General features: G+C 33.0%; 1 protein-coding gene across 4 annotated transcripts in view; it reads right to left on the minus strand.

Annotated features, from left to right (window-relative positions):
• Positions 1-12,582, minus strand: part of Grik2 (glutamate ionotropic receptor kainate type subunit 2) — a 676,604-nt gene that overhangs the window by 7,925 nt on the left and 656,097 nt on the right. For all 4 annotated transcript variants that reach the window (XM_021173658.2, XM_029482440.1, XM_021173659.2 and 1 more), the window contains exon 16: positions 5,722-5,972. In XM_021173658.2, the coding sequence (XP_021029317.1) occupies positions 5,722-5,972 (251 nt within the window). The remainder of the gene's footprint in view (positions 1-5,721; positions 5,973-12,582) is intronic.

Here is a 12,582-nt window from a genome sequence, read left to right on the forward strand (position 1 = left end):
ACCTTAAAACATTGGTAACAGAAATAATTAAAAAGGGAGTGTGATCAAAGGCTCCAATGTGTTTTTCCAGCTTAACAATCTAACTTATACATGTTCTAAATGCAACTTCAGGGGGAAAAAAACAATCAAGAAACAGGTCAACAAGACCTATAGAGTGTGTCCTGATCTTGCATAGGACCTGAATTCAGTTCCCAGGACCTACATAAGGTGGTCCAATGTCTGACCTTCATGAATACCTGTATTCACATTTATGGGTCCATGCATACACAGACATAAATGAATTAAAGGAAAATATTTTGAAACAGAAATCATTAAACACATATATTTATATAATATCAATTAATGAAAAAAAATGCCATGAATTTGACAGAGAGTAACAGGAATGTGGAACAATTTGGAGCAGGGAAGGGAAAGGAAGTGATGCAATTGTCTTATAATTTCATATATCTTTCTAAATGCGTTTTCTAGAGGAGATCATTGTTTAAACAGTGTCAGGCCAGTGCCTCTGGTTATGGAAAGCATTACTAACCCTGAAGATGCACATTTCCTTTCTGCCAATGATAAGTTCAAAGGTTTTGACATTGGGATTTTTTTTTTTAATCTAAAGGAGGAACCATGTCTTAAAACCTCACAAGTCACTTATTAAAATGGGATAGCATAATTATTTATCAAGGCCCAGCCTTAATTTTAGAATATACCTTATAGTGATTAAGAAAATGGGTTATTATTTTCAACCAACAGGAATGGATTAGCTGATTTGGGCGATTAGACAGGAACATGAAGTCAGGAGTCCTGTTTTGATATAAATGGTGTTTACATAAAAGACAGTTTTAAAAATCATGCATTAGTTCTTATGCATATCATTTTGGAAACAAAAGAACATCCTACTTCTAGAGAGTGACATAAAAATGACTCCAAGTGGACCATTTATTCAGTTTTACTCACAATTTGAGCTTGAGTTCTAAAGATCTGTACCCTTAACTGCTAAACTTCTTCTATTGCATCATCCTAGAAATTCTCACTTTTGAAATTTTTAATTCAGTTGAATATCTTTCACCAAATGTAGCTGTTTAGTCTGTGTGTGGATCCCTTTTCCCTAACTGGATTGCCTTGCCTATCTATCCACAATAGAAGATGAGCCTAGTCCTACTGCAGCGTGGTTTGCCAAGACAAATCTTTCTCTGAGCCTTTTCTGAGGAGAAAGGGAGGAAGGGATGATGGACAGGGAAAGACTGAGAGAGGTCTGTGATAAAGATGTCCAGTAAATTAATTAATAAAATTATTTAAAAGTGTAGATATTTGTATTTTATTTAGGCATAACTTGTAAAATGTAAATGTAGGAATAAAATCTTTGTGAACAATTTCTGTACTGCTAGATTTTTATTAATACGGAAATTCTTTGAAAAGCATTACTTCTGTTACATCAGTCCTTCGAAATTTTGAGAATAACTCATTTAAGAAGATATGAGAACAGCTTGTTCATAGATTTGATTATGATAAAATGTAAGTCACTCAGTTTGAGATGTTCTTTTCTGTTAAAAACATTTTCTGTTATAAAGATCTTTTGTCCTGAAATTTTAAACTAAATTTCCTCTTAACAGATATCAAACTGAGCCACTGACTTTTCTTGGACCTCTACCCCTTATATTTACAGCCATCTTATATATTTATATATATATATATATATANTATATATATATATATATATATATATATATATATATATATACATATATATATATTTTAAAAACTATACATGAAAACTTTCTACATATGCACAAACATTTTGTTTTTATTTACTGGAAAAATATAGCAGAATTTCTTGTTTGAGACAGCCCAGTGTTCCCTCAGCAACAATTACATTGACTTAGGTGGAGTATGACTAGAACAACCTTCTGTCATAGTTCTGAGATAATATACACTTCAAACATGTTGGAAAATTTAACACATACATGTATTCAAATCAGAATACATATAGTATAATTTCAAAAGAACTATTTATTTATTTTATGTATATGAGTACACTGTAGCTGTCTTCAGACACACCAGAAGAGGGCATCAGACCCCATTACAGATGATTGTGAACCACCATGTGGGGACTGAGAATTAAACTCAGGACCTCCAGAAGAGCAGTCAGTGCTCCTAAACACTGAGCCATCTCTCTAGCCCCATGTACTACAATTTTAAGATGGGAGCATGCACTTTTAATTTTTAGTTGTTAGACATATTAACTATATTCATTTCATCTTAAAAATCATAAAATTATTTCAGCACCATCGTATATTTTTATTTCAAGAAACTCAGTAATTTATATACAGGGTATACAATAAAACAATGTGAACAGGCATTCTTTAAACTTCATAATGAAATGTGTTTTCCTTATGTAAACCAAATAAATGGCAAACATTTGTTTGTTTGTTTGTTTATTTATTTATTTATTTATTTATTTCAGCTCATTCAGATAAGTATATTTCACTTATCCTTTGTGACATACTAAAGTATTATAGTGTGAATGAAGATGAAGAGAGAGTAGACAATGAAGCATTTAGTGGCTGATTATGGAACTACAGGTTCTTGTCTGTTTTAATATGTAAAACAACTCATTGCAGGTATGCTTTCTTAAAAATATTAATTAGGAAACTTCACAGGTATTTACTTTGATTTTAATGTTATTAATAAAATCTAAGCTAAAGAACTGACAAATGTATAACAAATGAATGAAAGAATATAAATATATATAGGTGTATATATATATATCGATATAGATAGAGTTCACAGTAAAATCTAGAAGTATGCTGAATTATAATATCAAACTTCTGAATGATCTAGCCAGAGAATTTTTCCAGAAGTATGAAGAAATAAAAAAATTAAAAATTATCACCATAAATGGGAAGAATCAATAAACCAATAATTGTTTAGTCTAATATACTGAATTACTTAAAACAATGATATTCTCTATTTTATAATTTTAAAATATGTTCCTATAATGAGCTACATTATTCATTTAAATGATATAGAGAGATAACTATGTTAGGCAGATCAGATTGAGAAAAGTATACAAATAATATATATATACACGATAATTAGAACAATCGATGATAAATAGATTAGATAGAGGACAGACAGACAGACAGACAGTTCATAGATAGATGGATAGATAAAATTTGGCATCAGGTACTGCTTAAAGTTTTGGAGATCTTAAAAGGGTGGTGTGAATTTAGAATTTTTAATTCTAAAGGGGAAAAATGTCTTATTGGGAGAAAGGTATTCCATTGAAATAAGAAATGTAAATGCAACAATGTATTAAGAAGTAAGAAAGATATGATTGGGGAGGTCCATAAATAAAAGATAGCCAGTCTTAATATTTGAGCATGTTTTAGTATGAGAGAAATAACTTTTAAACTATCATAATGTGAGGAGGAATATTTTAAATGATGCAACATACATCTACCTAAGCATAAAACAATGTACAATTCATGTTGTTTTCTGTTACAACAAATATCACCATACACCTATATCTTGCAGAAACAAGCTTATGTGAAGAGATCAGACATATTATTTTTTATCATGGGGAAACTGTGCTGGGCAGTATAATGACTAATCTAACTGTCTAGCCTGAAATGGTAGCTGGAAATATTCAATGAACAATGAAGTGCAGCGGTCATTCCAGTCAAAATAAGAAGTAAGACCTTGGCAACCTGAGCATATTTTAAAGTGATCTGAGGAACTGGAAGTGAGTAAACTGGAGAGAAGCTGAAACCCTGCAATTGTGGCTGGGGACAATTACTGCAGGTTCTTATGCAGAGTTAGAGAAACTTGGGCTCATTATAAAATTAATGTAGATTCTGTGAGAATCAATGATGATGGTCAAATGTTATTCACTTACTCTCAGCTCAGCACAGTCATCCTCCATCATTATATATATATATATATATATATATATATATATATATATATATATATATATATATATATATATATATATATATATATAATATGTGTATATATAATATAGTATGTGGGTATAATTGTTTATTTAAACCTGCCAATAAATATGAATTTATTTCATTTTTTTAAAAGTTTTAGTAAGTTCACATATTTCTGAAGCTAGATATCTTGAAGAGTTGAACTGAATCAGTTAGAGGTGATAACAACCATGTAGGTTTGTTTACAGAATTAAATAACCACACTCCTTGAGTTTTAATGGAAAGGAATGATTTTTTTTTTAATTATCAAGAACACAGCTCAGGTAAATCAAAGAAACATCTTTAGATAATGACAATACAATTCAATAGCGTCTATATTCAATTTGCTTTATTTTAAAATTAAGATAGGCTTAAAAGAATCATTACATATAGAAGACTAGACATTCTCACTAGAAAACCCAATAATCCTTCATAAATATGGGGTTTATTTTAAAGTAACCAAAAACCAGTTTTGGCAAATCATTGAAAAATTTCTATTGATATATTGATGTTTTTTTAAACTTGGTTGCTCATTTTGATTTGCTTTCAAACCCATTTTTTACATCATAGAAAGACCAGAGTAGCCAAAGTGTACTTATACATAATTAACTTATTTTAACATAACAGAATTTGGTTTAGTCATGTTACCAAAAATATACAGTCTTAATATTGTGAGAACATAAGTTCTACAAGTGTCTGAAATATTCAAAAATTACACATGGTAACATCAGATCGAATAGGGTTATCAAAATATTCATTTGTAGAAGATTCCAAAAAATGTGTCAAGTACTATAATCATGTAAAATTTTAAGATATTCCATATTCAAATTTCAGGCTCAAGAGTGGGTCAACATTTATAACATTAAATCATCAAAAGAAAAGAAAGATATTTTTCAACTATGCTTTTACAAAAATAATTTCTGGTATGTACATTTCAAAGAATATTAGCAGAATGCATTTTACATGTTTTAACATTGCCTATCATACTTTACATTACAAAAGTATTTGTACAAGTGACTAAATATATTTAAGTACAAAGAAAAATTATTCTAACACCTATGTGATTTTACATATTTTCATAAAGATGTTTAATATAGTAAGTAAAACACTCATTAAGAAAGATATGTAGTGTCAAAACTACAATATTTTTATATATTTATTAATTTGGAAAATTATTAAGTTATTATAATGCAAGCAAAATTGTTCTAACAAAAGAATCTGAGAGAATTCTACTGAAGTTAAATTGTATTTATTATCTAGCTTCAAATTGCTGTTTTAAAACCTGGGATTATTTTGGACAGAACATTTCTATTTTTATAATATCATTTCTGCTTTTTCTGCCCTCAGTAACAATATCCTTCCATTAATTTTACAGTACTGAACTTCAAGTATATATACGTACATTCTTCCCCCCTCTCTCTATATATAAGTATATATATATATATATATATATATATATATATATATACACATACTTAGTCCTAAATAAGATAGAGATATCTATTTTTCCTGCAATTGACAATTAAACATTTAATCAATAAATTTAAAGATTATGAGGATGATCATGTGTCCTTGTGAAATATACTGATATATTTCACAAAATATATATTTTAGTGGTAGGTAGAATGAATGATATGAGACAATTAACAGCCACAGCTGAAAGCATTTCTCATGGTTGGAAATAGCAGAAAATAGATTACTTGTGTTTTATCAGAAGAAAAATCAGTGTTTTAAATTGCAAAAATGTGACATTTACCTTTTCCAATTGAGCGTTTTTTTTGGATTTGTATAAAAACTCTCCCACTGCCACAAAAACTGAGAGCACCAAGCCGGCTGCCAGGACAATGAAGATACCACCAATATTCTGCACCCCTAGAGCACTGGCCTCTTTGCTCTCCTCCTCTGGGCAGCCATTGCCTCGCCACCACTTCTCCTTCATCATGTGCAGCTTGCCTTCCTCCTGCAGCTGAAGAATTGCTATGGTGATTTTGTCTCGATATGGAGAACCTGAGAAAAGAGGATATTCATTAACTATTTCAAGGAAAACCGTTTTACAATTAAAGATAATGAGTATAAAACAGAGAATTTACAAATGCTTCCTAGTCAATACCACAAATCAGAATTTTAATAAGATAACTAAACCAGTAGGCTTTTTAGACTTTGTTTAGTGTATATATATATATATATATATATATATATATATATATATATATATATATATAAAATGTACAGAATGAAGCTTTTTAGATTACAAAGACAAACTATTTGGATGACAGAAAATGACTCCATATAAAATAAAGACTTGGATTATTGGCTAATTAATAAAATATTAACCAGGAAGACACTAAAGGAAATGGATCATGTACAGAATTTTGTCAGAAAACACCTAGATAAGAAAAGAGGAATGCAGTTTTTAGCATTCTCCACTTCTAGGAAAGTCGTGGAAAATCTTACCTCTAGTTTAAACAGGTAAGTCTAGGTTGGCATAGTCACTAGTAGGCATGTTTCAATAGCATTTCATACTGTGTGGATAGTGGGTATTTGAATTTTCCTATTTGATGTCAATAAAGTGTCACTGGTTGCTAAAAGTTGGATTATAAAAATTATTATGGCAATGTCATTCATAGTTTTAGGGTCCTATGGCCCAATAATGTTAAGATTTCTTTTTTTATTATTAAATATTTTCTTTACTTACATTTCAAATGTTATTCCCTTTCTTGGTTTCCCCTCGGAAAATCCCTATCCCCTCCCCCTTCACACTGCTCACCAACTCACCCACTCCTGCTTCCTGGCATTCCCCTACACTGGGGTATCAAGCTTTCACAGGACCAAGGGCTCCAATTGATGCCCAACAAGGCCATCCTCTGATACGTATGAGGCTGGAACCATGAGTCCCTCCATGTGTACTCTTTGGTTGGTGGTTTAGTCCCTGGGAGCTCTGGAGGTACTGTTTGGTTCATATTTTTGTTCCTCCTATGGGATTACAAACCCCTTCAGCTCCCTGGGTCCTTTCTCTAGGTGTTCCACTGGGGACCCTGTGCTCAGTCCAATGGTTGGTTGAGAGCATCCACCTCTGTATTTGTCAGGCACTGACAGAGCCTAGCAGAAGACAGCTATATTAGGCTCCTTTCAACAAGCACTTGTTGGCATCCACAATAGTGTCTGTGTTTGGTGACTGTATATGGGATGAATCTCCAGGTGGGGCAGTCTCTGGATGGCCTTTCCTTCAGTCTCTGTCTCTCCTCCCATAGGTATTTTGCTCTGCCTTCTACGAAGGACCTAAGTATCCACACTTTGGTTTTCCTTCTTTTTGAGCTTCATGTGGTCTGTGAATTGTATATTGGGTATTCCCAGCATCTGAGCCAAAATTCACTTATCAGTCAGCGCATAACATGTATGTTCTTTTGTGATTGGGTTACCTCACTTAGGATGATATCCTCTAGATCCATCAATGTGTCTATAAATTTCATAAAATTCACTGTTTTTAATAGCTGAGTAGTAGTACTCTATTGTGTAAATGTACCACATTTTCTGTATCCATTCCTCTGTTGAGGGACATCTGGGTTCTTTCAAGCTTCTGGATATTATAAATAAGGCTGCTATGAATATAGTGGAGCATGTGTTCTTGTTATATGTTGGGACATCTTTTGGGTATGGGCGCAGGAGTGATGTGTCAATAATGTTGATTTCTTAGTTGTCATTAATAGTTTTAAGTTTTAGACTGTATTCCTTACAGTTGAGATAACAATAATAAAATTTAGTATTTGTGTTTATGAATACAGAGAAATATAAGCAACTACATGGTAAGTATGATCTTGCTACTAGGATGACTAGAGCATAGAAATATCAAACTACCTGTATCCTTCAACATTTGCCGCAAAGGACCTTGTTTATTCCACCCGAAAGAGTTTGTTTTTAAAGTTTCTTCTAATAACACTGTATTTTATGTTCTTTGGGTAGGGACACAAATCACCTTATATAGCTTTTCTGCTTACAGAAATATGTTAAATCTTTAAGGTTTAACTCAGTGCTGCAAATGATTTATGTAAATATGTTTCTACCTATAGACCACTTATCAAAATAAAGGAAAAGGAAAATCTTAAGCACCATCCTCTCATATCCTGTTAAAAATGATAAAGTTAGGCAGGGAGGTACACAACTGTTCTTCTAGCACTTAGGAAGCAGAGACAGGCAAATCAGAAATTTATGATCACCTCAGGCTATAGAGTAAATTCAAGGCTAGCCTGACCTTATGGAATCCTTGTATCAATATATTATTCTAGACTCAGAAAGATAAACATTTCATTTTTTTCTTGTGTGTGGATGTTAGCTTTTATGCTTTAGATATATATGTTTTAGTTAGAACACTGAGAGAGGTTATATAACCATTTAGGAGTGAGGTTGAGGGAAGGGATCTTCCAAGGAAAAGGAAAGAGGTGGGAGGGCAGGATAGAGAAGAAAATATGGGGAGTAACAACTAACACATAGGGTCTTTTTAAGCATACTACTTTAGAAGCTTCCTAAAACACACAAACACACAAACACACACACACACACAGAGGGAGAGAGAGAGAGAGAGAGAGAGAGAGAGAGAGAGAGAGAGAGAGAGAGAGAGACTTACATATATATATATATACATATATATATGTATAATTCCTTATTAATTTAAAAATGGGGGCACTCCGATTAAACATTGTATGTTACAAAATAAAAAAGTCAGTAACAGGAATTGGCTATATCTTCTCAAATTATTAGATAAAAGAGTCCCATAGTCCCTTACAAATATCACAGGCTAGGGGCTGCCTTCCACATTGTCAGTAAGGCATTATTCCTAAAAAGTACCACATGTTTATGTCATCAAATGCTCATCTGACAATTTCACTTTTATTATTTATTATTCATTGTGTCACAATGTGAGATAACCACTAGATAAGAAAATTAATGATAAATCTTACCTGATTATGAACCCTGAAAGATATAACAACAACCTGCTTTCCAGATTTGCCCACTGGTGAAATACTGCCACAAATGCTATGAACGATCCCCAAATAAAATTGGATATATACATTTTCAATGAGATACACCCCATACTTCATACTGGTTAATCAAACAAAAAAATCTGATTCTACATATATCATGGGACCTAGGAAAAAATGTACTATTATTATTATGTCTGATTTTTGTAGCAAAAAAATAACCACTGATGATATAGTGTTATATCCATAGAGTAGTTTATCATTCAGTACTTATCCTAGAAGCTTCTTTTGCAATAGATGGTAATTAAGTAAAAGATTCACAGCTAGAAAGTATGCAGAGAATGAGGAACTTTGGAGTATTCAGCTTCAAAAGCAGAATCTACATCGTAAGCCTTTCCTAAATGTACAGGGATGTATGGAAAGAGAAGGTGGAAAGGTTCTAAGAGCCAGAGACAGTGGACAACTTAAAAGAAACAAGCATTTTCCACATAGAACAGAACAGATATACATACAAACTCACAAAGACTTTTACATCGTGTATAAGACTTGCACATGCTCATGCCTGACAAAACACCAGCAAGGAGGAGAAATATGCAGGTGGGCACAAAGTCCCATCCTTTGCCAAAAAGCTATTTGCAATTGTTAGCTGCTGGGTAAGGGAAATTGGTTTCCTTCAGTGATGCGATATTGGGTATATCACTCACACTCCAGGGCAGACACAATGATGAACAGTAGTTGGTGATAACAAATAAGACTCTATGATTTTTTTGTGTGGGATGTTTTGTTTTCCAAGGGAGGGCTTTTTTTCACTAATTTATTAATTTTTTAGATTAAAATTACATAATTTCTCCTTTTTCTCCCTACAAACTCGCCCACATACTTCTTCCTCTCTGTCAAATATACGGTCTCATATTCATTAATTGTTGTTAAATAGGTGTGTGTGTGTGTGTGCATATGTGTGTTTCTACATATATAAATACAGTACTTGTATGTATGTGCTTCCAAGGCTGATCATTTGCTACTGAGTTGCCATGTGCTATGGTATTTTTTTGGGAAAGAATGTTTTTAAAATGAGATATAGCAAAATGTTGGGTAGGTAAGGAAGTAAAGAACAAGCTGAGGAGTTAGGATAAGGAAAATAATACTATCAAAATGCTTTACATGGAATTGTAAAATATAAATACAGACTTTTTAAGTGCACCTAAAGAGATTAAGATTGAGCAAACCTAACTGGTTAGCTCTTTTTTTTTTTTTTTTTTTTTTTTTTTTTTTTTTAAGTAGGCCTTTATCATGTTCTGTAAAAGTTTGTGGTTTCTAGAAAAGATTTTTACCAACTTTTCTATAATTTGAACTCTTGTTTATCTCTGAAATGTACTTTATCTTTGGTACTTTATCAAATTGACTTTCAATTAGCTACATAGTGTCTGAACAAATATTTTTTATACCAAGAGAGGCTGTGGAAACAGCACATCTTCAAGTGTGAAGGCATGGTTTCATCTTCAAAAGTACAGTTATGAACAAGATTTGTGAGATGCTGCTATTTGGTAAATAGGCTTACAAATGGAGGGTCCTGACCTCATAGGAAGGGACTTAGAAAATATTACATTCCTGAAAATTTACCAAACTCACCAAACTGTGTTGGGATCCTTTTCTAGAATCTTCAGATATGGTATTCCCACTAATTTTCAAGAACAAACAAGAAATAAATGCAGAGCCGGGCGTGGTGGCGCACGCCTTTAATCCCAGCACTCGGGAGGCAGAGGCAGGCGGATTTCTGAGTTCGAGGCCAGCCTGGTCTACAAAGTGAGTGCCAGGACAGCCAGGGCTACACAGAGAAACCCTGTCTCAAAAACCAAAAAAAAAAAAAAAAAAAAAGAAATAAATGCAAACAAGCTACTTCTCAGCAAATGGCAGGTTTTCTACTTCCAGCAATGATTGTGAATACTTAAATTCTACTTTTCCAACCCGCCTTAGTAAGCTGGCTTTCTTGATCATACTAATGTGCAATTAACATTTTTTAACCGCACTTACAAAGTCAATAGGCTGCCCTTTGACTATTTACCAAAATACTTAGAAATGGGATAGGAAGCTAATCAATGACAGTAAATAACTTGTATTATCTTGTTAACTGTAATTTAACCTAGGCTTTTTTAAAAGGAGAGTAATGTGGTAGTTTGAATGAGAAAGGCTCCAATAGGCTCATGAATTGAATACTTTGTCTTCAGTAGGCAGAGCTACTTGCAAAGTTTAGGAGGTGTGGTCTTGTTGGAGAAGTAGTGTCACTAGAAGCAGGCTTTAAGGCTTCAAAAGCCTTTGTTAGCTCCAGTTAGCTCTGTCTCTGTATCATGCTTGTTGATCAAGATGTAAGCTCTCTTTTCATTAGTTTTGCATATATGTATATAACCCCAAATATAACTTTCTAAGTTTGTATGATGTATGTATGGTTTCAAATAAAGAATCATTAATATGAAACAGAGCAAGGGGGAATTTATGGGAGGATTTGGAGAAAGAAAGAGGAAAAGATAAATGTTGCAATTGCATTACAATTTCAAGAATAAAGAGAACTGGAAGTGGTAGTGTGCATAATCCCAGTATCAGGTGTCAAAGGGAGATTCCTGAGTGGGCAAGTATAATCTACAGATGGAATTCCAGGACAGCCAGGTCTACACAGAGGAATCCTATGTAAAAAAGCCACATAATGAATGAATGAATGAATGAATGAATGAATGAATAAATAAATAAATTAATAAATTAATAAATAAATGCATACATACATAAATAAATACATAAATTTCTTAAAAGACTTCATAGTTCTATAATAATGATAAAAATAGTAAAAATTCTAAATCCCTGCATCAGTGCAGAGCTGTCTCCTGCTGCCATGCTCCCTCTATTGATTGCTATGGACTCTATCCCTCTGTGACCATGAGCATCAAGTTAAACATTTTCTTTTACGAGTGTTTTGGTCATGGTATTTTGTCATCATAATATAAAAGAAACTATGACAAGTGCTTCAAAAATAAATTATTAATTCCTTGATGCATGATGTGCTGTTCTTTAAAGAGTATTTCTACTCAAGGCACCAGTTAAACTCAAATGTGAACTTACATATCATTTAGTTAAGACATGTTAAAAATATGCTAAAATAAAATAAATATGCTAAAATAAAGAGCAGTATTCTCTTCATTCATATGCACGGCCATACACTTAGCTTGGGTAAAGTACACAGAAATTAGTTCTAAGTTTTGCTCAAGTTTTTGGAGTGTTCATTATTAACTTTAGAGATACAGAATAACTTGAGAGATGTGCTTTGGGGTATGCTTGTGGCCTACTATAGTGTGTTTCTGTCAATTCAGGAAGACCTATCTACTATGGGTGGCATCATTCCAATTAGGGATCCTGGACTTTACAAAATGGAGGGAAAGGACATCAGCTGCTAGCATTTATTATTCTGTTTCCTTATGGTGGAAGTTATGTGACCCAGGGCTGGTGCTTCAAGTTACTGCTAACTATAGATTTCCCTGTCTTGGTGATAAACTATACATGAACTGGAAGAGAAAATAACCATTCTTTCCTTTCCTCTCACCTCGCCTCACCTATCCTTTCCCCTCCCCTCCCCTCCCCTCCCCTCCCCTCCCCTC

This window comes from Mus caroli, chromosome 10, assembly GCF_900094665.2.
Source record: "Mus caroli chromosome 10, CAROLI_EIJ_v1.1, whole genome shotgun sequence".
NCBI lineage: Eukaryota > Metazoa > Chordata > Mammalia > Rodentia > Muridae > Mus > Mus caroli.